Source organism: Acanthochromis polyacanthus, chromosome 17 (assembly GCF_021347895.1).
Source record: "Acanthochromis polyacanthus isolate Apoly-LR-REF ecotype Palm Island chromosome 17, KAUST_Apoly_ChrSc, whole genome shotgun sequence".
Lineage (NCBI taxonomy): Eukaryota > Metazoa > Chordata > Actinopteri > Pomacentridae > Acanthochromis > Acanthochromis polyacanthus.
Genome location: NC_067129.1, coordinates 20,071,786 through 20,094,180, shown reverse-complemented (window position 1 = coordinate 20,094,180; position 22,395 = coordinate 20,071,786). Strand labels below are relative to the sequence as shown.

Genomic DNA, 22,395 nt, shown 5'->3' with positions numbered 1-22,395 from the left:
ATTGTCCTCAAAAATGCTCAGCAACGGCTCTTTGGAATTTGCTCTATAAGACGAAAATAACTACAAACCAAACAAAAATTACATGTTTGCATCCTCAAGAAGTTTAACCTCAAGTAGAAAATTAAACCTCAAGTAAATGACACAAGACCAAAAACGTTCAGTTAGCAGTCTGGTTTGGTTCAAGTTTAAAGAGAGAGCTGTGACCTCCAGACACTGACTGAAATGATTGGAAGATCATTTTTAAAGGTTGTCTGCAGGTTTGTGGGGCATATTTTATGTTGTGATCGTTAAAAAAAAATGAGATGTACCTAATTAGACCTGAGTGCATCATCTGTAGCACTTGGTTGAAGTATGTTTGGCCCGAATAAATTCCCAGGAACAAAATTTTTGAGGTTTCTTATCTCCATAGCAGGACAGAAGGTAACCATTTTTTTTCCATGTTCTCTCTTTCACAATGCTTACTGGACAAAATGCTGTAACGAAAACCCCCCAAAAGCACCTTTGAAGTATATTTTGTAAATGTGTCAAGTAAAAAAAAAAAAATTAAAAACTAAGACCAATGTTTAGTTCTTCGAAAATATGGTTAAAAATAATCGTTTAGAAAAGCTGATGTTTGGTGACTTGATTTAAGAAGCAAAGAAAATATATTTTTAAGTTCACATTGATGATCAGAGAGGGGCTGGTTCACCTATTTTTTTTTTTCCAAAAATGACCAAGTGAGATCTTTGTCTTGCAATATCTTTGTAATGAAAGGTTTTTATCATTTCATTTTCCAGCTTTTCCTCAAAAAAACATGTTTTTGATATCATTATATTTAAATGTTTGTTACCTTTTATAGTTTTAAAGAAATTGTAATATTTGTATTACTACTTCAAGCTCTTTATCACTGATAATATCATACAAGAGCAGTGCACAAATTTGGGGGGAAAGAGTGGAAAAATGTCAGCAAAGTGGATGTTGACATTCTTCTGTTGCTGTTCTGTGTATTTTTTTTCTTTTTCAATCATCAAAATGTTCAAAAACTGTCATAACGTGAAAAATGAAGGTATTACAAATGTGAAATCATTCTTGTGTCCACAAAAAATATAATACAAAATTTGACCCACTTATAGGAGGGTGTAGGGTCCAATCACTCATACGTCTAAGGGTTAAAGATACTTTGTTGTTTAAGGCGCATGTCTGCAATTCACAGTTTATACATTTTAGAAGAAGCAATTTACTGGCAACTATTGTTACAATTCATGTTGATTATGGTGGCAACACAAATTAAATACAGTACATTACAACTGTAGCACTGAAAAAAAATGCAGTAAAAGGCAGTAATAAATTAAACATAAATGACATAAATCACAGTAACACTGTAAAAAAAAAAATAGGGAGAATGAGGCACTAAAATAGTGGCAACCACAGCTTCCAGTTTTCTTTTCCTTTCAACTTTTCCCTTCAGGGTCGTCACAGCGAATCACCTGCTTCCATCTAACCCTATCCTCTGTAGCCTCTTCTCTCACATAAATAAACTTCAGCCACAGCCTCCAGTGTGTACATTTGTGATCAAAGAAACATTTTTACAAAAGGAGACAAGAGGAATTCTTGTCAACACTCAATCACAAAAGTTGTAAAACCAAAAGATATCCAAAGTTATCCTTCTATCATTACATGAGCGTACCACTTCCTCACAACAGTTTAAATGTTGGTTTCACATACTTTGCTCCAGTTGATATCCAACCCTAGAAATGATTCGAATCATCTCAGAGTTGAATCTCTGCAATCACAGCTAAATATTTCCCAGAAGTAAAAGCACCTTAAGCTAGACAAACTTACTGCGTTAGCTCCTGCTGCAAAGTGGATCCAAGCTTCATTTCCTGAAACAGCAGATGAGGAGCAGCACTCCACCTGTGGCAGGGAGCAAGGTTCAGACCTGGCCACTGAAACCCAGCCCTTATCTACTTGTCACTGAGTAATATAGTGACAAACCACCACTCAGCTGTGGGCGTGAGACTGTAGTTTCCACCTGCCTGCAGAGCACACAGGTGAAGGAGTCTTATCAGAGGACACGTTCAGAGGCAGACTGTTTGTGAGTCAGTCAGCTTGAGTCGGTTTTTTATTGTCCACTTTGTTTTCAGGAAATGACTCACCTTGCTTTTTAGTGTCTGCAATATGTGGTCCTTTTACAAAATTTCAGTCTTCAAGTTTAAAAAATAACTAAAATTTCAACTCAAAGCCAGGAACACAATGGAGATTTACTACATCCATCCATCCATCCTCTATACACCGCTTTATCCTCACTAGGGTCGCAGGGGGTGCTGGAGCCTATCCCAGCTGACTCGGGCGAAGGCAGGGGACACCCTGGACAGGTCGATTTACTACATAAATATGTAAATATTTATTTGAATAAACATCCACAAATTCAAAACCAGTGGCAGGTGCAAAACTGTAAGGCTAAAATGAGGCCACTGTGGACCAGAGGCACATGGGAAAATTATGATTACCACAAGTCTCTTTATTCCCATTTTCATTTCCACCTAAGCCAAATTGTAAATTAGACACTGTTGGTACATTTTCAAAAAAAAAATCTCAACTACAATTTACCTTAAAAAATTTGGTGCAACAGAAATGAAGTGACTATTTTAGTCAGAGTAGTATGAGACGGCCTCATGTGTCATATTCAGCAATCTATCTAACCTTCAGTTCATATAGACTATCGTTCAAAAGTTTGAGGTCACTTACAAATGTCCTTATTTTTGAAAGAAGGTTACTTATTATATAGCACTTTATCACACACAATAAAACAATTAAAGCTGGTGGAAAAAAACTGCAACAAAAAAGGGAGAAAGAAACACAGACAGAAGATAAAGAAACAAAAACATGCACTTAATGGAATAAAACTGATTAACTGAAAAAAGTTCCAAAATAATGACTAAATGCCATTTTACTGCTTCTGGTCTAAGCTCTGGGCAGTACTGACTGACTGCCCTTCCAGACCTGAGCGATGTTCCAGAGACTTTCTCGTCGATATATTTTGGTCCCATTCAGAGACTTAAAAACAATAAGTATGCACCTAAATTCAGTTCTATATTTACCTGGAACCCAATGCAGAGATCTAAGAGTCACAGTCGTGTGTTCTCTCTTGTTGGTGTTCATCTGTATTCCAGCAGTAGCATTTTAAATGAGTTGCAAATGTCTAATAGTCTTCTGTCAGTGAGCAGTGCACTGCAGTAGTCAACTAATGAAATCATGAATGAGTTTTTGTAAGTGTTGCTTGGATACAAAGTTTCTCAATTTATTTTTAGAATGCCAGACTTTGCATATTGAGCTATAAATAGTGGGGGCAATCTGGTTATTCTGAGCATAACAATGGGTATCTGTATTGGTACATGATTCATATATGTTGAAACAAACTTAATGAGTTGCCATTGGTAACAAGTGTGACCCTGTCATGTCTGTTTTGTTTTTTTTAATCAATTGAAATTTGTGTCATTTGCATCAAGTGGGATTACTTTTCTCCAGGTGTGCATGGAGTTCTCTGATCCGGCTTGCCTTACACGAGTTAAAAACTGAAAATAAATGTAACTTCTATTTGTTTGCAAGAAAACTCCATGGAGCCCCCTACAGATTTGGAGCCAAGTTTTCAGAGGCATAAAAGTTCCATGATACCTCAGGAGTTCCACATTCAGAGGAAGCTGCAGGAAGTTGTTCACTTTGTACTAATTTACAATTGAGTGAATGATTACAGCTTCCTTCTCCTTCATTACAGTAGTTTCCAGCAGGCCTATTTCCCAGGCTGGAAGTGGACTTTATTGCTGTTATTACTCATGCATGATCCTGTTTGCTGCCCAGACACTAATGCAGCCACAGTAGTTATTAAATAAACAACAGGCACTATTTTTCTGCCCACTGAGTACCTTTTCTTTAGATACTCGTTTAGCTGATAGCACCTCTGTACTTTTATGCAAATGTGATCTTAAGCACAAGACTTTCTTTTGATATTTGTACTTGAGTAAAAGATCACAGTACTTCTACTTCTAAAAGTCATTCTAAAAAGCTCACATAATGTCACTGTTCACCAAAATTCAGTTTTGCAGGAACTCTCAATAACAGTTTTAGAGTTCAAGAGTGTTCACACAACCTGGTTATGCATCAGTGGACTGACTCTGACTGCAGCTTCTTCCCACTACAGAAAGGTAGTTTAGCTCCTGGTTTGTAAGCTAGCCACACTAGGCCTCTTTATAATGTCATTGGAAACAGGGTCATGGATGTTACTTTTCAAAGACACAATCACTGTAACACGTGAAAAGACAACAAACAACTTCTCTGCCGACAAATGATGATTCCCTACCATTTAAAAGAGTATTTAATAGTGCATAATAAAGATTAGGTTTGCTGTCTATCAAACTAGTGTCACTGCTTTTAGGTTCTGTGTTTCATAAACCAGTATTTAAAAAAAATAATTGAATTTTCTTTGTAATACTGGCAATGTGCATTCAGCTGATCCGTTCAAAAATCGCTTTCTCATTTTTCTCATTTACTCTTACATAACTGCTCTGATCAGAGACATGCTGTATCTTCCTTACTGACATTCAGCTGGTAATGCAGATCTCCAGACCGTCCTCTGAGCCTGCGACAGATTGATGTATGAAGGTGGGAAGTTTGTGTGTTACCTAAAGTTCACACTCCTACTGTGGGCGGCCTGTGGACCAGCGATAAACTTTGCTGAATATCAGTGGGATCATCACGACCAAGGTCAAGAGGAGTGTTCAGGGTAATGCAGGTTGTTGTGTTGACTTGAGGATGTAGCTACTTTGCTTTGCAAATTGAGCCACAAAAACCTTTTCCGAAGGTGTCACTGGCTGAGGAATGTTTTAATGTTGACCACTGGAGGTCACTGTAGGATTATGATCCTCTACTAAACACTGACGTAGAAATGTAAATTGGATATATGCAGGCATTTGAAATGTACATTCATCTCATTATTGTTGCTTGTTAGCTCCATTTCCTCTATGAAAAACTGTGACGTTTGAGCTTTGTATCTCTTAAACTGTAGGTGAACTTCTTTCACTGAAAATAAAGGCAAATAATTTGAGCATATTACACTAAGAAATGCTCTCAGTGTGACATTGACATCTTTGAATTAGGCCCATTATTATAGTTGCTTTAACATGCTTTAATGTAGTAGTTGACTGAGGTAAAGATATTTTTTCACTTTCCCTTTAATTTCATGTGCTATATATATAAAATACAATGGAAAATGAGGTAAGTAAAGTAAAATAGAAAGACCTCAGAATTGTACTGTAGAAGGAGTACTGTAATCGATTCTTGAATAAGCTTATTTTTAATAATTGACTGTGTGACTAAATGAATGAATACTTTCAACACACAGAGATCCAGAGAGAGCAGTAATTGTCGTACATATGTAGCAGATATTAAAACCAGTATGTTCTATGGTAAATTTAAACACTGTAGCTGTACTGATTCACGTTTTTCTAGTGTGAAACAAATATCAAAAATCGGTGTACTGAAGCTGGGGCTCTAACTTAAAGCGTGTCAGCAGGCCGTTGGTGGAGCAGCCCTCTGATTAGCACATCTCATATGATGCAGCTGCGATCCGCCTTTCCACTGTTCTGGTAACAGGCTCCTCTGGCCCACAGTTGCTGTTTTACGAGGGTAGCAGTATAGTAGGAGCTGGAATGTCTCCAGACACAGCTAGTATTGTATAGGCAGAAGCAAGCAGACAACCATGAAAAACAGGAAGTAGATAGTGGGGGGAGGGTCAGCAATAGCAGTCCTCTGATCCCTGTGCATATGGCCTGCAATGCAAGTAATTCAGAGGCCTCCTCTGCCACCAGAGCCACTGTGTCAGGGATCATTAGTTATAACGTAGCACACATGCACATCAGCTGTTTGACTTAAAACATCCTTTTGTTTCACTGCTTTGTTTGCAACCAAAGATTAGTTCCATTCAATTTTCTTGTCTGCAAGAAGAGGTTACGATGTGACCCCAAAAGGCAACACCTTCCTGACTAAAAAAGGCACACCTTCAGAGCACGTATTAATCGCCATTGTGGGATTTGTTTTTGTTGTGTCAGCTCTTGGCTAATCAATGGTTAAAGCCGACTAAGGTTTATTGTTACTGAGCTTATTAGGCCGTGTTGCCACTGGTGCAAGCCTCCGCCCTCTTGCACATGTAAATTAGTGTGTTAAAGGCAGGTCATGGGCACTCCCCTGCTTACACTACAACACATGCCTGTGACTGCTGAGAAAGCAAATGCAACACAATGTTGTATGTTTGAGGAACATTTGTTTTTTCATTCATTTTATATTATTCTCCAGTAATTTTCTTTTCATTATTTAGGATGTTCTTCAACTTTATCAGCACGTACATGAACATCAAAAAATCTGTAATATCCCAAGAAAACTTTTTTGATAGACAACACATTTTCCTCTAAACAACAACCAAATGTCTTTTGAACATTTAAAAAAACAGAAGCTACTTGAGCTGTTTGCACAGAAGGCCCTTGCAGATGCTGTTTAATGTGGACTATAATGTCCGTCCTTATGTGTGTGTGGGTTCATGCTGTGAACTCTGGTGGTGCCGGAGCCCCTCTCACACAAACTGGTATAATCTGGCTTTACTCGCCGCTCCATATGGGACGGCTGCCATTCGCTGCATGGAAGAAATCCACTTAGTAAGAGGGAGAGGGAGAGACTCAGCTTTTCCTTACATCCAGCTGATCCATTCACAGTCATCTCTGTCAGCTCTCTACCTGCCTGCAGCCACCACTACTTGTGTTTGTCTTACAGTGCAGCAGTAAACACAAGTAAAAGTGTGTTTGTGCAAGTCACAGCCGCTCCGTGTCACCTGATCCTGGTCGACAAGACTTAACCAGCAACTACTGACTGAAAGAGAGAGTGAGGTAGATAGTTGCCCTTAGTCAAAGAAGCTTTACATGAGGTCACCTTTACCTTCATCCTGTCACTCTTACCTGAGGATTATGCCAACAGCTGCGTTCCTGTCACAACAATTCGGAACCCTAACCCTAACCTGTTCTTTCTTTCAGTCAAACAGAATAAGTATTTGTGGGTGAAAAACAAAGACCTGAGAGGTTACTTTGCTTTTCTTCCTGCAAGTTTAAACAGTCATTTTTTAAACATGTGGCCTGCGGTCTGGTTCCCTCCTCTCAGTCTTCTTACGACTCTAGAGGGAAAACGAGAGGGAGCAAAAAGGAGGGAAAGGACAGCAACAGGCTGCAGCTGTGATGGAAGGTCTCCTCCATACTCAATACAACAACAGCATTGTTATCTGAGACCTACCTAATGCCTTTTCCCCTCCCCCTGCCCTTCCTTCATTTTTCCTCTCCTCCCTCTGTCATGTATATATAGTATCTGTACAGAAGGACTCCCGCTGAGAGCTGCAGGACATTCTTTTACAACGCGCTGATTGTCATGTCTTACGAAGCCTGTTGTACGAGACGGGGCTGAGCTACTGCTGCTTTGCAAGTTGCTTTTCAGTTCAGTGCTGGTTGAACTTCCATAGTCGTGCAATATGGAAGCTCCACCATTTTGAATTTGGGCCACTCTAAAGGCAAACAGACTACGTGAAGCAGGCGCCATGTTGCTGTGAGCACAGAGCTGATCAATAGGCAGCTCTGCTACTGTAGTACAATCCAGGGACATTTGCAATGTGCAGTAACTACACCTATGTGGTGGTCTCATTCAGTACCGGTTTCTTCCATTTGTGTAGAATTTTTTTTATTTTAAAAGCTGAAAGGGCGACAGGTTATTCGGCAATATACAGAATGCTGTCTATGAAATCATTAGTGGGATTTGATATTTGGATTTTTCTAAAGTAAAACTTAAAATACTTCATTGTAGCAATGCTCAAGTATGAGTTCTGCATTTAAAATGCTATTTAAGTATGATAAGCCAAATTCATCACAGGTAAAAGCACACTGTAAATCATTCTTAAGTTAACTCAGCTTAGAAATGTAAGTTTCCCTGCTGCCTTGAAAATGTGAGTCAACTGTACACTGGTTGATTATTGAGTTTAGTCATTTTATGAGTTGTGAACTTGAGAAAAAAATCCCTAATAAACATAAGATATTAGGTTTAATCAGCTCACCACATAGTGGTTACAGACAGACATTCCCTCTTTATATACAGTGAGATGAATTATTAGTCTGTTGGTGTGTGAACCAGAATCAGTTCTAACCTTTGTCATGGTTTGAAATGTTTTGATTGTCATGAAAAGAATTGGCTATAACCTAAATTAAAATGTAATAAAGACACACTCTCAGCAGTTGATTCATTCAACTCCTCATGTTACATAAAAAGGCCTCAAGTTATAAGAGCATGGTCTGAACATTTAAAAAAAATGATATTTTAAGTTTAATTAACTAAAAATTAGCAAAGCTTGTCTATTTACATTAAGTAAGCTAGAAAAAAGTAGATTTGATTAAATTCCTTTATAATGTTTTACAGTGCACTCATCCGTGTTATATTCTTATATACAACGTCGCACAAGTGAGTCACTGTTAATGAGTTTTCAGCATTGTTTAAGTTTTAGCAGAGTATGCGGAAATCTTTTTATATTGTATTTTTGTGTATTTTATATGTTTTGGGGTAGTTCAGTCTGTAGCAGTGCATTCCAGTGTGGTCGATACACTTGTTCACTAGCAGCACTATGACCACTGACTGGTGAAGTGAACAACATTGATCATATTGGTACTATGTGGTCCTGGAAAATCTTGGATTTTGGCATCCATGTTGATGGGACTTAGACACCCAAATAAACACTGTCCCAGGAGAAGCACGCTCCTTCATGCAAACAGAAATCCTGCATGTCACTGGCCTACCCCAACAGGAAAATGAACCCCATTACATTGCAAAAATACCAAACAATCACAAGTATCTAGAGGAACATGACAATCACCCAAGATGTTGATTTGACCTCCAAACTTCCTAGACCCCATTCTGGTGAAGCATCAACAGGATGTAGTGGAACAAGTTTGATTGCCAGAGGCTCCACTCCACAACCCAGAGCACCCAAAGGATCCACTGCCAACGTGCTGGTGTCAGACCCCATAGGACAACCTGAGAGGTCCTCTGGTCGAGGCACAGTGGTTCAGAGCATTTTAGACCACATAAGGGGGACCAGCACAGTATTAGGCAGGTGATCAAAAAGTTATGCCTGATCTGTGTATATTGTGTACAGTTGTGTATGACTGTAAATATGTTGCTTTAACTCACCTTCCATATGGCAGTCACAAGACAATATAATGCTTAATGATACCTGTACATATAATGATAGACAATGTAGTGAAAGGCAGTTGTCATAACACAAAATATGCCTTTACATATGAATCTATAATGGGTGGCAAACACATGAAGTGTTGATGCTTTATTTTCAAAATTAATCACTGCATGATGTCGACTTATAAACAATATATTTAGTTTGTATTACTTCCCATAGTGCATTAAAAATCATTAATACCTAGCAGTAACAACTGTTGAATAAATTCAGGATATTCTCTTTGAAATGCAGAATCCAAAGCAGGATATGTTGTAAGATGTTTAATGAGGAAAAGTACACTGTGTTCAGCCTTCAGTGTTTCAGCTATAAGATACTGTTTCTATTGATTATTATTCATAATGTCCCTTCCATTCAACACACAGTATCCTGTACTCCTCCTCGGCCTTCAGAGTGAAGCGGTAAATACAAAGATTAGAAACTCGCGGAGCTGGTTGCTGTCTTGCAGGTTGACGTGGATACTACAGAAGAGCATTCTTCTACAAACCGTTGGTGTTTGGATGAAGGTGACTGTTTTGAGTAACAACAAGTGATACAGTAATCTTTATTGCATATCACCCCTTCTGTCCCTGTGCTGCTGAGTAGGCCTTTGAGGAGAAGTAAACTTCTGATTCATTAACATAAAAATAACACCAGCAAACATCAGCATGTGACTTGTCCTAATTGTTTGCACCTCTCTGCCTAGAGGGTGAACACAAAACCTGTTATTTGGACAAACTCTGTGACCCAGGGTGTCAAAGGAGGGATAGGCTGTTTGTCTCTGCTGCAAACTTGCAACCTGCTCTCTGAAAATGTATGTTTTTTTAATGAAACCTTCTCCAACATAACTTGAATTCTTTCTTCTTTTTTAATGACAATTCTGTTTTATTGATGAAACATTTTGAGTCAGCTGCTCCCTTGTTGTGTGTATGAATATCAAATGTCATCAAACGAAAGTGAACTTTAGCTGATGAGCATCTCAGTGACTGTTAAATCATATTGTTTCTGCTGTAGGATGCTGGAAACTGGAAGATCTGAACTTTGTCTGGTGAGTATGCTAGCATTTGTTAGCAGTAAGGCGTGATGTGGGCTGCAAAAATACTCCAAACAAGATCAACTTTTGTGAGTTCTCAAGCTGCCGTCGAATGCAATTCTGCAGGAAATGTCACTTCACTGTGAACCAGGTTTGCTTGTTTAATGGTGTTTACACCAGATAGAAGAGCACTGGCAGCAGAACAAACAAAATGTAGGCCTATGGAGCCATATATACCGTACATTCATCTGTGTGTGTGTACAGCCACAGCATTTAAACCATTGGTCCCCGTCCTGCCACCAAAACAGCTCTGATCTATTGAGGCCTGGACTCCACAGACCTCTCAAGGTGTCCTGTGGTGTCAGGAAGGAACATGTTAGCAGCAGAACCTTTAAGTCCTAGAAGCTGTGAGGTGAAGCCTCCTTCAATCTGACTTGCTTTTCCAGTCCATCTCACAGATACTTGATTGGACTGACATTTTGGAAATTTGGCAGTGAAACCAACACCTTGATTTCTTTGTCATATTCCTCAGACTAATGCTGAACAATGTTTGCAGCATTCAGGAAAATTTACCCTGTCAAAAAAGTTTAGTTAACATTGCCATAAAGTGCTTTAAGTGGTCTACAACAACATTTAGTTAAGTGCTACGTGTTAAAGTAATACATAAATATCAAGACCATCACACTTGCACTGACAGTCTGTCCTCTTCCCACAGTGCATCCTGCTACAATCTCTTCCCCAAGAAATTTAGGTTTTCAGCTGCTAAAAGAGATCAGATCACACAGGGCAGCATTTGCTCTTCATGTGCATTAAGGAGCCATAGCCACATGTACATTTTGGATATGCTCTGACCCAGTCATCTAAGCCCTCTCAATTGGGCCCATATAAAAAAACGGAATTTTTTCCTGCTTCTGCATTAGCCTCAAGACTTGACTGACCCTTTGCTGTCTAATGTATTCCAGCACATGACATGTGACACTATAATAAGATAATCAATGTTATTCACTGTCAATGGATTTAATGCTGTCACTGATATATATATACATATATATATATATATATATATATATATATATATATATATATATATATATGTATAGCATGTGCTAAGGTTATACAAGCTATATTGTTGGTACGACCTTGGCACATGCTCTCAGATAAGAAGTGTCCCTATGAAGAAGTATCTCATGGCATCCAATCTGATCTATTCTAACACATTTCACAGCTTGTTTAGGGAAAAATAATCCTTTGTTGCAGTGTGCATTTAGTGGAGTAGTCTTACAGTCGCAAACACAAAAATGTAGTTGTTTTGTTTGAAAAGGTTAGGAAACCCTAGGGAATTGCTTAGGTTAGGAAATGACCTAGATAGAACAAATAAATAATTTTGTCAAGTCTGATAGAGAACCTACTTTATGCATGACACACGTCATTTTTCCAGTCGTGGCTTATAGATTGTTTAGTTTGAATTCAACAAGTCATATTTCAGTTTGTTTCAGAATTGTAGCTACATAAAGCTGACCTTTACACAGCTCAGACAATTCTAGAAAATTATGTGATGCTTTAGAAGTTTCTATTAGACTAATTGACAGCAGTTAAGTGCAGTCGAGGTGCACCTGTGGATGTTTTTTAGGCCTGCCTTCAAACTCAGCATATTTTTGCTTGACGTCACTGGAACAATCAAAACAAATCACTCAAAAGTTTGGACCTCTACATATCCGAAGCTGTCATTTAAAAAAAAGGCCCCACAGCTGACTCAGTACCACCACCACTTTGTGTGATCACTAATAAGTACCTATATGCGATCTCTCCATGGGGTACAAACTGAAGCGGAGGAGAAAAAAACATCATTGGAGCAGGGGGCTGTTACCGTGGGTTCTCTCAGCATAGACACACACACACACACACACACACACACACACACACACACACACACACACACACACACACACACACACACACAAAGATGGCGTAATCTGAAGCACAGTCTGAAGATGTTATTACTGACTCAAAGAATAATGCAGTGTGTTCTGTGTTACAATGCTCAGCTCCTGCCAGAGCGCACACAATTTCTCCTCAATCAAAATGCACTTCTTCTAGGAAGATTGCACTGCGTAGCATTTTGTGACTTCTTTTGTGCTGTGGTTACAGAAGGTTACTATGAAAAACAAAGAGAGACTGGTTGATGCACCACAGGTATGCTGATCAACTCATCCTGATACTGCTACCTGAACCGACCTGCTCCACCTCTCCACTGCAGCTGAGCACAACCACACCCCGCTGCCACAGTCACATTCTGCATCAACCAACAACCCGGGATGAGACTACCTTCATGTCGAGGATCATTGCTGGTAACGGGAGAAAGCCCTGCAGCTACCATGGAGATAAAGAGCAGCAGTTTCACAGTGTAAGAGGCTGTAGTTTCCAAGACTGGGCAAGGCACTAATTAGATCAAATTGTACTGGAAAGACAGAGTTCAACTGTAACTTCATGAGGTGTCAGAGGCAAAACTTTTGGCGCACATGATCTGAACTGTGGCGCAATGGCATGTAGGTGCTCCAGTGCACTGTTTCCCTTTTTTTCTTAGGTTATTTCAATTAAATCATTGCCTCCACTCACCCTACTTTCTAGATTTGCCTCATTTTGACTTCTTCCTCTCACCCACAATGAAATTCAATTGGAAGGGTTGTTGTTCTGACACAGTTTAGGAGATTCAGTGGCCAATCCAGATAGTGCTTGACATGTTTACATAGGGAGACTTCCAAGACTTCCAGTGGCTTGGTGATTAGCACTTTTGCCTTGCAGTTAGAAGATCGATGGTTCGTGTCCCCACCTTCCCAAGATCTTTCTGCATGGAGTTTATATGTTCATAAATGGGTTTTCTCCGGGTACTCGGACTTCCTACCACAACTCAGGTTAATCAGAAATTCTAAATTGTAGGTGTTAATGTGAGTGTGATTGTTTGTATGTGTAGCCCTGCGATAGACCAGCAACCTGTTCAGGGTGTCACCTGCCTTCGCCCTAAGTCAGCTGGAATAGGTTCTAGCTCCCCGTGACATTATTGAGGATTCAGCGGTATATTGATGATGGATGGACGTTACAGAAGTGCTGAATTTAAATCAGGTTCAGTTCTTGTTTTTATAGGCCTAGTCTCTGAACTTTTTGATCACACCTCGTACAATAACAGGACTGCAGTGCATAAACCCCTCATTACAAAGATGTTCAGAGGCGCAGAAACCACAGGCACTGGTCTCCAGAGATGTGGGGGGAAAAAAGTGATATGGTCAGAAAAATCATATATTCCAGGGTCCACTTGTCCCCTTAGAGAGAAGGGTCACTAAAAATCAGTATAAAGCTATTCTGAGTGATCACTTTTACACTATGATGAAACATTTCTATCCCAATGGGAGTGGTCTCTTCCAGAATGACAACACCTTCCATAGGACACGGGAGGTCACTAAAAGGTTTGATGAAAATGAAGTGAATATACCCTTTGAAGTCACCAGATCTCAGCAGAGCGATTTTAGACTGATGTGCTGGACAGAGCTCTTTACCACCACCATCAAAAGACCAAATGAAGGAATACCTTTTGGACGAATAGTGTTCATCTTTTCAATAGAATTCCAGAGACTTGGAGGATGGATGGATGGACATTTAACTCACAAGACATGTAGAGTCTCCAGGCAGCAAGAAATACGACCAGCACCTGCTGATGTAAAACAACAGATAGATAGATAGATAGATAGATAGATAGATAGATAGATAGATAGATAGATAGATAGATAGATAGATAGATACTTTATAAATCACAAGGGAAATTCAAGTATTCAGCAGCTTACATGCAACAAAAAAGATTAGCAACAACATTTCCATTAAAGATTAGTATATACAATCAATGCCAAGGTGCACTAAAGCTGTTCTGGAAACATCTGGTAATCCAGCACCTTACTAAGACTCTTACTGTTGGTTTTTGGTTAAACTGTCTCCCGTCTGTAAATGTCACTGAGTGTGATTATTTTAAAGTATCTGGCTCAGTGGTAGCAGTGCACTGGCCTGAATCAAAGCCAAACTGAGTGTTTCTTTCCAGTTGTTTTTCTTGTCATAAAAAGCATTATTTAATTTCCTTTACAGTAAACTGTCTGGCAAAACCACACACGAGGCTTTGCAAAATATGCAAGTAATAACGGGCAACAAAATAAAAACACTGCCCTGTACCAAAAATTTAAATAAACAGGCATCTTCTGGTTCCAAGAAACTTTGTGCTGACAGCATGTTGCCCCTATAATGTGACGTATTTCATGCTAAAAACAGGATTGTTTTGTCCAGAATGCAGGAAAGGAACATTAAAAGACATTAGATTTTTATCTCCACCGAATAAATACATTTATCAGTGGGTTTTGCTGGTTACACTTTTATCATCTGCTTGAAATATTGTCAGATAGAGTTACTTAATACTGAATTGAGCTGTTAAGAGGCATTGTTAGAATGTCTCACGGGATTAGAACACAATAAGACACATGCTCATTCTCATTTCAAGTCACTGCTGTCAACTCTTCAAGCAAAATGCAAAAATGAATAAATAAAATTAAAATTAATTAAATTCGCTCATAGAAGGGAACTAGATCACAGCAGCCTGTTTCAAATCTAGCGTGCAGAGTTGACTATCTGCGCTGTGTGCAGGATGAATAAGAGGAAACAATGTCAGGCTGTTGTCATTCACTCAGGACCACTGAATGAATGCCTCCGTGTGAAACGTGTGAAATGACTTCAACGCATAACCAACGCACTTGTTTCCACTGAAGTCATGTTTGGACTGCACGCACACAATGGGGTCTAGTGCACGGTAACTACACTAAGAGGAGGTTGCACAAGTGCACACACACACAAGGAGCTGTGGAGCTGTACCCACACGCATCCTGTCGCCATTTTCCCAAGCTAAATTACAAAGACTTGGCCGGTGGAGCACACACCCTTCTCAATCTCCTGCCAATACCACATATTCTATTTACCACTCGTGTTAGAGGCTCGAAATGGTTTCATATATAGGCAAAAGTAGAAAATATTCGGACATGTCAAGGTGAACCGTTTGGGAGGGGAAACAAAAGCATCTCCAGGCGAAGTGGAAAGCAGCTTTAATGACAATTTTGCCTTGTTATAGCAGATGGCTGCACAGAAAGACAAATAGTTCGCCGTATTTTTGATTGACGTGTGACGTATCCACACAGGTGAGAGCACAGATTTAAAAAATTGTTGCTAGTTACCGTGAGGTCCAATCAGCGCGCAGCGGGGGCGGGACATGGCGCCGTCAATCATGCAGGAACTATAACGGTTTGGATAGGGAAGGAGGGGGAGAATCCAATCCGGTTTGAGCTAGTTTTTCTTCCAATGGAACATTAACGTCTCGCTGCGCTGTGTTAGACTGTACTGGCACAGCTTTATCCTGAATATACCACTGTATTTTCTCCTGTATTCCGTAACATTTAACTCTTTTTTTCCTTTTTACTAAGCACCCCACACAAACCAACCATGCCTAAAAGGAGCAAAGTGAGTAGACCGTTACCTTTCATGCATTCAGCTATACAGTATTTATAACACACAACTGCAATTTGTTAAATGGGTTTGTTACAGCTTGAGTTGAAATATTGCTGCCAATGTCCGTTTTGTGAACCAAGTGAATGTCAGCAGTGCTGAGCCGTGCAGCTCAGAGTTTAGTTGCTATGTAGTGTCTGTTTTGATTGTGTAAAGTGGCTCGTTCTTAGTGGTTGTCTTTCGTGCAGTGATTATCTTTGTGCCAAGTGATTTGCGTGTACCGGGCTGATTTTTTTCTTTTGCTTTTCACCGCGAAATGAAATATGAAGGAACATGCACGGTTGCATTTGTGTTAAAATACTTGCAGTGTTGGACAAAGCGGGGTCTTTTCTGTGTCGATAGATGGGCTTTTCTGCAGAGAAAGTTGGCGGCATATTGATTGTTTTCTGTGGGGGTTGTCACGCTGAATGCTAAAGTTTCTCCGACTGAAAATAAAATCCAATAATAACATGTTATTCTATGATAGCTGGCTGTAATGTTGTGGCTATTATTTTAGTGTGTACATCGAGTCTTGTTTGTGGTGTTCTCGGACAAAACGCTTAATATGCGTTAATTAACGACGTCCTTTTATAAAGCTAGCCCGTGTGTGCGTGTTAATACACGACCGTCCTCTTTTTGACCGGTGAAAACGCATTTCTTGGAAGGCGTTCGTCGTTTTAGCGGAGAGCCTTTCAGTGTATTGTCGGCTCAGGCCAGTTGTAGGTTATGCAATGGCGAGCCTCCGTCAGCACAGCGCTGCTCCTGTTGCTGGGGGTTCTAGTAGATTCTGCTAGCAGACCGACAGAGTCGCTGAGCATCTCGGAGTGACTCTTTTCAAATTCATGGCGGGAACACTGAGAACGCTTGCTCGGTTTTCTCCGGACACTGGCAATCCCATTTATTACCAATGAATGGATGTGTCGTGAGGAGGCGGAGTCCGCCCCCTCCTCCACCGGAGTCCTACAGTAGGCAAATCACTACCAGGAGCAGGGAGAGCACCACCACGTGACGCCGTTTAAACGACATTATGCTCTCATATTACCCGTCACACTCCGACTTTTGTAGTCCAGCGTGTCAAAGGCCACTCTCCGCTTGTTTGTTATTCTTGCGCCTGCAAATGTAGTTCCTCCGGGAGCAATAGTGACGTTTTGCTAAGCGACGCGCGACAAGTGTAAACAAACCTGCTGATCTTTAATGTTTAAATGCACTGAGATTTGGTCCTGGCTTTGTGCTCCATTGTATGAGATTTAAGATCACATCTCATCCAGTCACACTGCCTGGTTTCAGATAAATCATATATGAAGCTTGGTGTGCAGTCATAGGTCAATATTCTGTCTGGAAACGCCCACTTTTGAGTTACATAACTAATACTTAAGCCCCTGCCCCACTCCCACCACCACTTACATCCACAATTCAGACAGTTTTCTTCACCTGATTTTCTTTGTTGTTGTTTTTTGTCTCCACAGGGAAATGCGGGAAGTGAGTCAGAAGTAAGTAATTATCAGAACTACATACTTTTGTTTGGGATATCTGTGTTTAAAAATAATGACCATTTGGTGTGCCCACCCACCAGGGGTCAGTAACACACCATCAGTCAGAGCCATTGGCTGAGGATTAATATTAAAAGTAATCACTCTGTCTCTGCTCTGTCTCTGCAGCCCAAGAGGAGATCTATAAGGTTGAGTGAAGTAAGTACTGCAATGCCCAGCCTACCACAGACAAAATGCATGCTGTTCACTGTATTCTTCACGCTGACAATAATGTCTTTCTCACTTCACAGAGACCTGCACCTGCACCTGCAAAGGCAGAGGGCAAACCTAAGCCAAAGGCATGGCCTTGTTATGATTACTTCTGATTAGACTCACTTGTCTGAACTGATGATCATTAGTTGCTGATGTGGTTCATTTTTCTGTTTGCAGAAGGGACCTGCTAAGGCTAAGAAAGACAAGGAGGTGGAGAAGGCCAAGCCTGAGGAGAAAGCGCCAGAGGCCCCTGCTGAGAATGGCGAAGCCAAAGCTGAGGAAGAGGTAAGAGTGTTGTCAATATGTTTAAACATGAAATTCACTGTCTTGAAGCAACTTTGACACAAATTTTGTCTTCCAGGCACCCGCTACAGACGGAGCTGAAGAAAAAGACGAGGCAGCAGAATAACATATCTTCAGCCACGTCTTTTACCAGTGCTCCCTGTACCTCTTTTCTTGTACAATTCAGGGGAATATTTTTATCAACTATTTTCTAAATACAGGTTTTTTAGTAGTTTGATTGTAGAGAACACTTTTTTTTAATGAAAGAAAAAAGTCAATTTGGAGACGGGAAGTTCATCACATCCCACAGTTTTGCATCGCCATGAAATTTGCGGTCATTGTCGTTACTGTCAGTGGATTTAATTTCAGTTTTAAATGTGAAAGAGGGGAGGGAGTGAGACAGGTTACTGTGTCAACACGCAAGCATGATGTCACAGGAGCTGCGGCAACAACCGGAAGAGCTTGCCTGCGTGGATTACATTCCATATGCTTTATAAGGGACAGTGTGTGTAATCTGTGCTGGGGTGGGGACGGGCAAAGTCACAGGGCAACTCATTGTTTTATTGTTTATAATGAAAAACAGTGTTTTAGAATGTTTGTAAGCTTTGTTCCTATTTGTTAACTCTTGTACTCATGCAGTTTTCTTAACAAATCTGATCAATAAACCTAAAATCCCTAGTACTGGAGCTCTCCCTTTCAGAACTGTGCATCGCGTGTGTTGGTTGTGTCTCTGTTCTGTGATAGCATTGCAATAAATTTGTATAGCTGCTGTGAAAAGAGTTTTCAATCTTTCTATATGCAGTGTGTAATGGTACATTGTAAGGATGGTAAAAATGGACTTTGTTTTCTTAGCCAAGCTAATGAGATATGTAACCATAAAAAAAATGTTGAGACTGGCTTCTTAAAGGCTGATAGACAAACTGTACATTTATTTGAAATGTCAAATGCATACCAGCAGTAGCAATATTCATGTGGGTTTTAGATATCTGTATCAAGTACAAGTGTGCAGTTTCTTTTTGTTTATAGATGTACCTGTGTAATGATTGTTATCAACAAACCAATAAAACTCGGTTGGTAGTTGCTACACTGTTTCATTCTGAGAAGTCAGTTAAAGTTTGTGATGCAGGACTGTAGAAACAGGAGGTGTTTTAGATTTAGATAGTGATTTAATAATAATGATTTAGATAACGATGCTTTGAAAACATTAAGTGGATAAAAAACAACTTGGAGGACACTAAAGATGAATTCATTACAATACTGACTGCAGAAATCAATCGTGCATCAACAATGTACGCACTATTTAAAGTTAAGTGTAACTGTGGGGTAGATATAAACATGACCTAATTCAAGTAAATTATTAAATAATGACAGGTTTTTTGGGGGGCAAAGGGAATTACAACATCAGATCGTACGATGTGTTGACAAAATATGTTCAGACCTCAACTTTTGAAATTGTGCATTTTGGTTGAGACACTAAAATAAAGTTCACTTGTAAGTCAAGTTCTGATTATTTTTACAGCCTGTCTAAAATAACAGCTGCTGAGCCAAAGTGTGTCATGATTTGCAGTGCAAATTTACCTAAGTTTAAAACATCAAGGTAGAGATTCAAGTATATTTATTAAGATAACTTACTTGAGTAGTTAAAATACTGCAGTTGAGATTCTAGAGCAGGTGTGTCAAACATAAGGCCCGTGGGCCAAAAGCGGCCCGCCAGAGGGTCTGATCCCGTCGTTGGGATGACTTTACGAAGTGCAAAAATGACAGAGAAGAAATTCAGTGCAAATTGTGAATTTGTAATACTTTACATTTAAAATAATTTCTAGATCTACTATATTGTTCAATTTCAGACACCTGTGACTGAACGTTTTGTGTCTTTGTAGACACACTGATCTGTAAGTTGTAATCCAAATGTGTAAATGATAAACTCAGGCATAATCAGAATTGTACTTTATTGCAGTAAAACAAAGGGAAAAAATTGGAGTTGTAGTTATTTACAGGTTAGTATGTTCTGACTTTACTGGTGCAGCCCCAGATCAAATTGGGCTGCATGTGACCCCTGAACTAAAATGAGTTTGACACCCCTGTTCTAGGGTAATAAATACGATACTAAATTACTTGAGGAAATGTAATAATTAAAGTTAAGAAACTACAACACTGTTTACTCCAACTAATTATACTGGTATACAAATCTTTGGAAACTGTCTGAGATAAAATTGGTTAAATCTTACATACTTTGATAAGATGAAGTGGGAAAACAAATGATAAAACAGACTGGCTAATGTTTCCAAGATGATAAAGTTTTATTATGTATATACACGTGTATAAATCTTGCATTTGATAGAATACTTATATCTGAAGTGTCCAAGTGCTACTATGGCAAGGATTGAACAAAAGAAGTCTCATGACTTATTGAAACTAAACGTATTGGGAAATTACAAACTGAAACATCACTTAAAACATCACTTAAAACAACAGTTATTGTGTATCTACATGGTGCTTTTTGGCTCGTCTCTTGTACATGGCATCAGGATCATCCTGTGACATATTTCAACAGTAGTCAGCCAGCGTAGATGCATTCCATTTTCCCTGATACTTTTTCTCTGTGGCTATCCAACTCGTGTATGATCCCCTATCTTGCATCCAAAATAAAGATGCTATGCCTTTTTCACTACAGCAGTTATACTGCGCTTTGTGATGCAAAGGTTACCTCACCACAAATAATAACAGAAGTTACTGTACCTGCGTTGTTCACACAGTTTCGAGGCATCTCTGGTTCCTCAGGTAAAAAACATGACAAATGCTGCGACATGTGACTTAGATCAATGCTCATCGTGGCTTCTGAAATGTAACAAAGTGCATATGTCAAAGAGGGCATGGATATGTTCTACATTGCAGAATCGTTTTGAATCAGAACTTGCAGCTCAGACACACATATATCCTCTCAATTAATAATTGCTCTCTCATTACTTCCTACAGATTTTCAATATTTGACTAATTACTGCATCTTGATAACTTGAGTCAACCATCACTTTTGATTTAGTTTTTTCTTTTGTAGTAACTGAAAATAGGTAAAGTTGAGCCACTTTTATTCTGGAAGCAGTTTGCTTGTTGACCAGTGCTACCTGACTGATTTAAACTTACCTCATTGTACATCTCACCACCAGATAACAGAACCTTAGAGAAGTCATCCTCCTGAAGTTTCTGCTAGTGTCCTTGCATCTGACCTCAGCAGTTTTTCAAATGACTCCAGTTCACCGTCTGGCCGCAGTTGGGACGTTTTTCCTACAACCTGCTCCCTGATATTGGCTGTAAATAAGAGGAGCCTTATAAATAGAATAATTCCCTTGGATGCAGGTTAAAGACATGAGAGATCCAGTCTTAAATTAGTCCAATCCAAGCTTTGGTAGTTTTTATGGGGGGTAAACATCTATAGATACCTGACTATGAACCTGTCGTGTAGAGTAGTTCCTTACAGTCCAGTCTCTAACATGCTGGTTTTCAGCTGTGTCCCAGTAAAAGCCGCTGAATCATTTTCAGCACCATGGACAGCGTCATCCAGGCTCCATCAGCTGCGGTTATTCACTGCGTTGCCTCGAACCGTTTCTAAACTGGAGATTATTTTCTACCAGCTATCACAAACTGATGCTCTCTCGGTGTTGGTAAACAAACCGATAATGTCGTGCGTCTTGACGTAGTTTTGACGCACTTGCGGCAGCACGTTCCACACCGGCTCTGCTCTGATTGGTGCGCAGTGACAACATGGAGGAAGGCAGAGAAGAGGATTCTCTTTAATCTTCTTCCCAGTGAAGCTGTTCCACGGTTGTTCGTGCAGTATTAAAGAACACATGTGTCTTTGATTCATTCATATTTTAACGTTGCAACCAGTACAGGTTTTGATTTGGGCTACAATTCTGACCGCCTTCATCCGCAGCCAGTGAAGACGAAGCAAACGAACACGTGATCGCATCATTTGAAATTCATTATTCATTTATTTATTTTCTATTTTAATCCCCCAAATCATCTCTCGACCACGCAGGGGAGAAATGTAAAGCCTTGTATATTAATAATTAATAATTGTTTTCTTTCTTTGTTCACTATGCAATGGGTGTGAGAATGCAGTGAGGCTTTAGAATTGTCTATATTTCCACTTAAATAGAATCTAAAACACCGTCAGATTTTCATTCAATGGGTAAATCAGATGAATACCATCTAATTATACAAAAAAGACAAAAAAATATTGAACTTGGTCATTCATACTTTGAAGGAAATAGTGTAGTTCATATCTGTGAGTGTATTGGTGCATTTCAGAGTGGCCTATGTGGGCAGTCTAAGGCACACCTGTGCACTAATCATGGTGTCTAATCAGCATCTTGATGTGGAACACCTGTGAGGTGGGATGGATTATCTCACCAAAGGAGAAGTGCTCACTATCACAGATTTAGACAGATTTGTGAACAATATTTGAGAGAAATGGTGATATTGTGTATGTG

At 39.6% G+C, this 22,395-nt stretch overlaps 2 protein-coding genes across 5 annotated transcripts in view; one reads left to right on the top strand and one right to left on the bottom strand.

Moving 5' to 3' along the window:
• The window catches only part of igsf5a (immunoglobulin superfamily, member 5a), a 35,574-nt gene extending 13,987 nt beyond the window's left edge, over nucleotides 1-21,587 (bottom strand). Inside the window, exons 1-5 of one of the 4 annotated variants that reach the window (XM_022193304.2) lie at nucleotides 21,343-21,587; nucleotides 21,047-21,211; nucleotides 20,645-20,743; nucleotides 13,900-14,022; nucleotides 1,822-1,893 (exon numbers count right to left, since the gene is read on the bottom strand). The gene's annotated coding sequence lies outside the window, so the exon portion shown is untranslated. Of the gene's footprint in view, nucleotides 1-1,821; nucleotides 1,894-13,899; nucleotides 14,023-20,644; nucleotides 20,744-21,046 lie in introns of all 4 variants that reach the window. The other 3 variants (XM_022193305.2, XM_051937388.1, XM_051937389.1) reach the window with 3 other exon arrangements.
• si:ch73-1a9.3 (non-histone chromosomal protein HMG-like) lies at nucleotides 15,657-18,989 on the top strand. The gene is made up of 6 exons (XM_022193310.2): nucleotides 15,657-15,857; nucleotides 17,348-17,371; nucleotides 17,540-17,569; nucleotides 17,662-17,709; nucleotides 17,801-17,908; nucleotides 17,985-18,989. The coding sequence occupies exons 1-6, from the start codon at nucleotides 15,840-15,842 to the stop codon at nucleotides 18,030-18,032; spliced, it is 276 nt and encodes a 91-aa protein (XP_022049002.2). The 5' UTR covers nucleotides 15,657-15,839; the 3' UTR covers nucleotides 18,033-18,989.
• Nucleotides 21,588-22,395: the final 808 nt, after the last annotated feature.

What these genes read in the sequence shown, in the direction of transcription:
- si:ch73-1a9.3 (XM_022193310.2), top strand. An exon ending in ATGCGGGAAGTGAGTCAGAA is followed by an intron (nt 17,372 to 17,539) that starts GTAAGTAATTAT and finishes CTGTCTCTGCAG; the next exon opens with CCCAAGAGGAGATCTATAAG. An exon ending in AGGGCAAACCTAAGCCAAAG is followed by an intron (nt 17,710 to 17,800) that starts GCATGGCCTTGT and finishes TTCTGTTTGCAG; the next exon opens with AAGGGACCTGCTAAGGCTAA.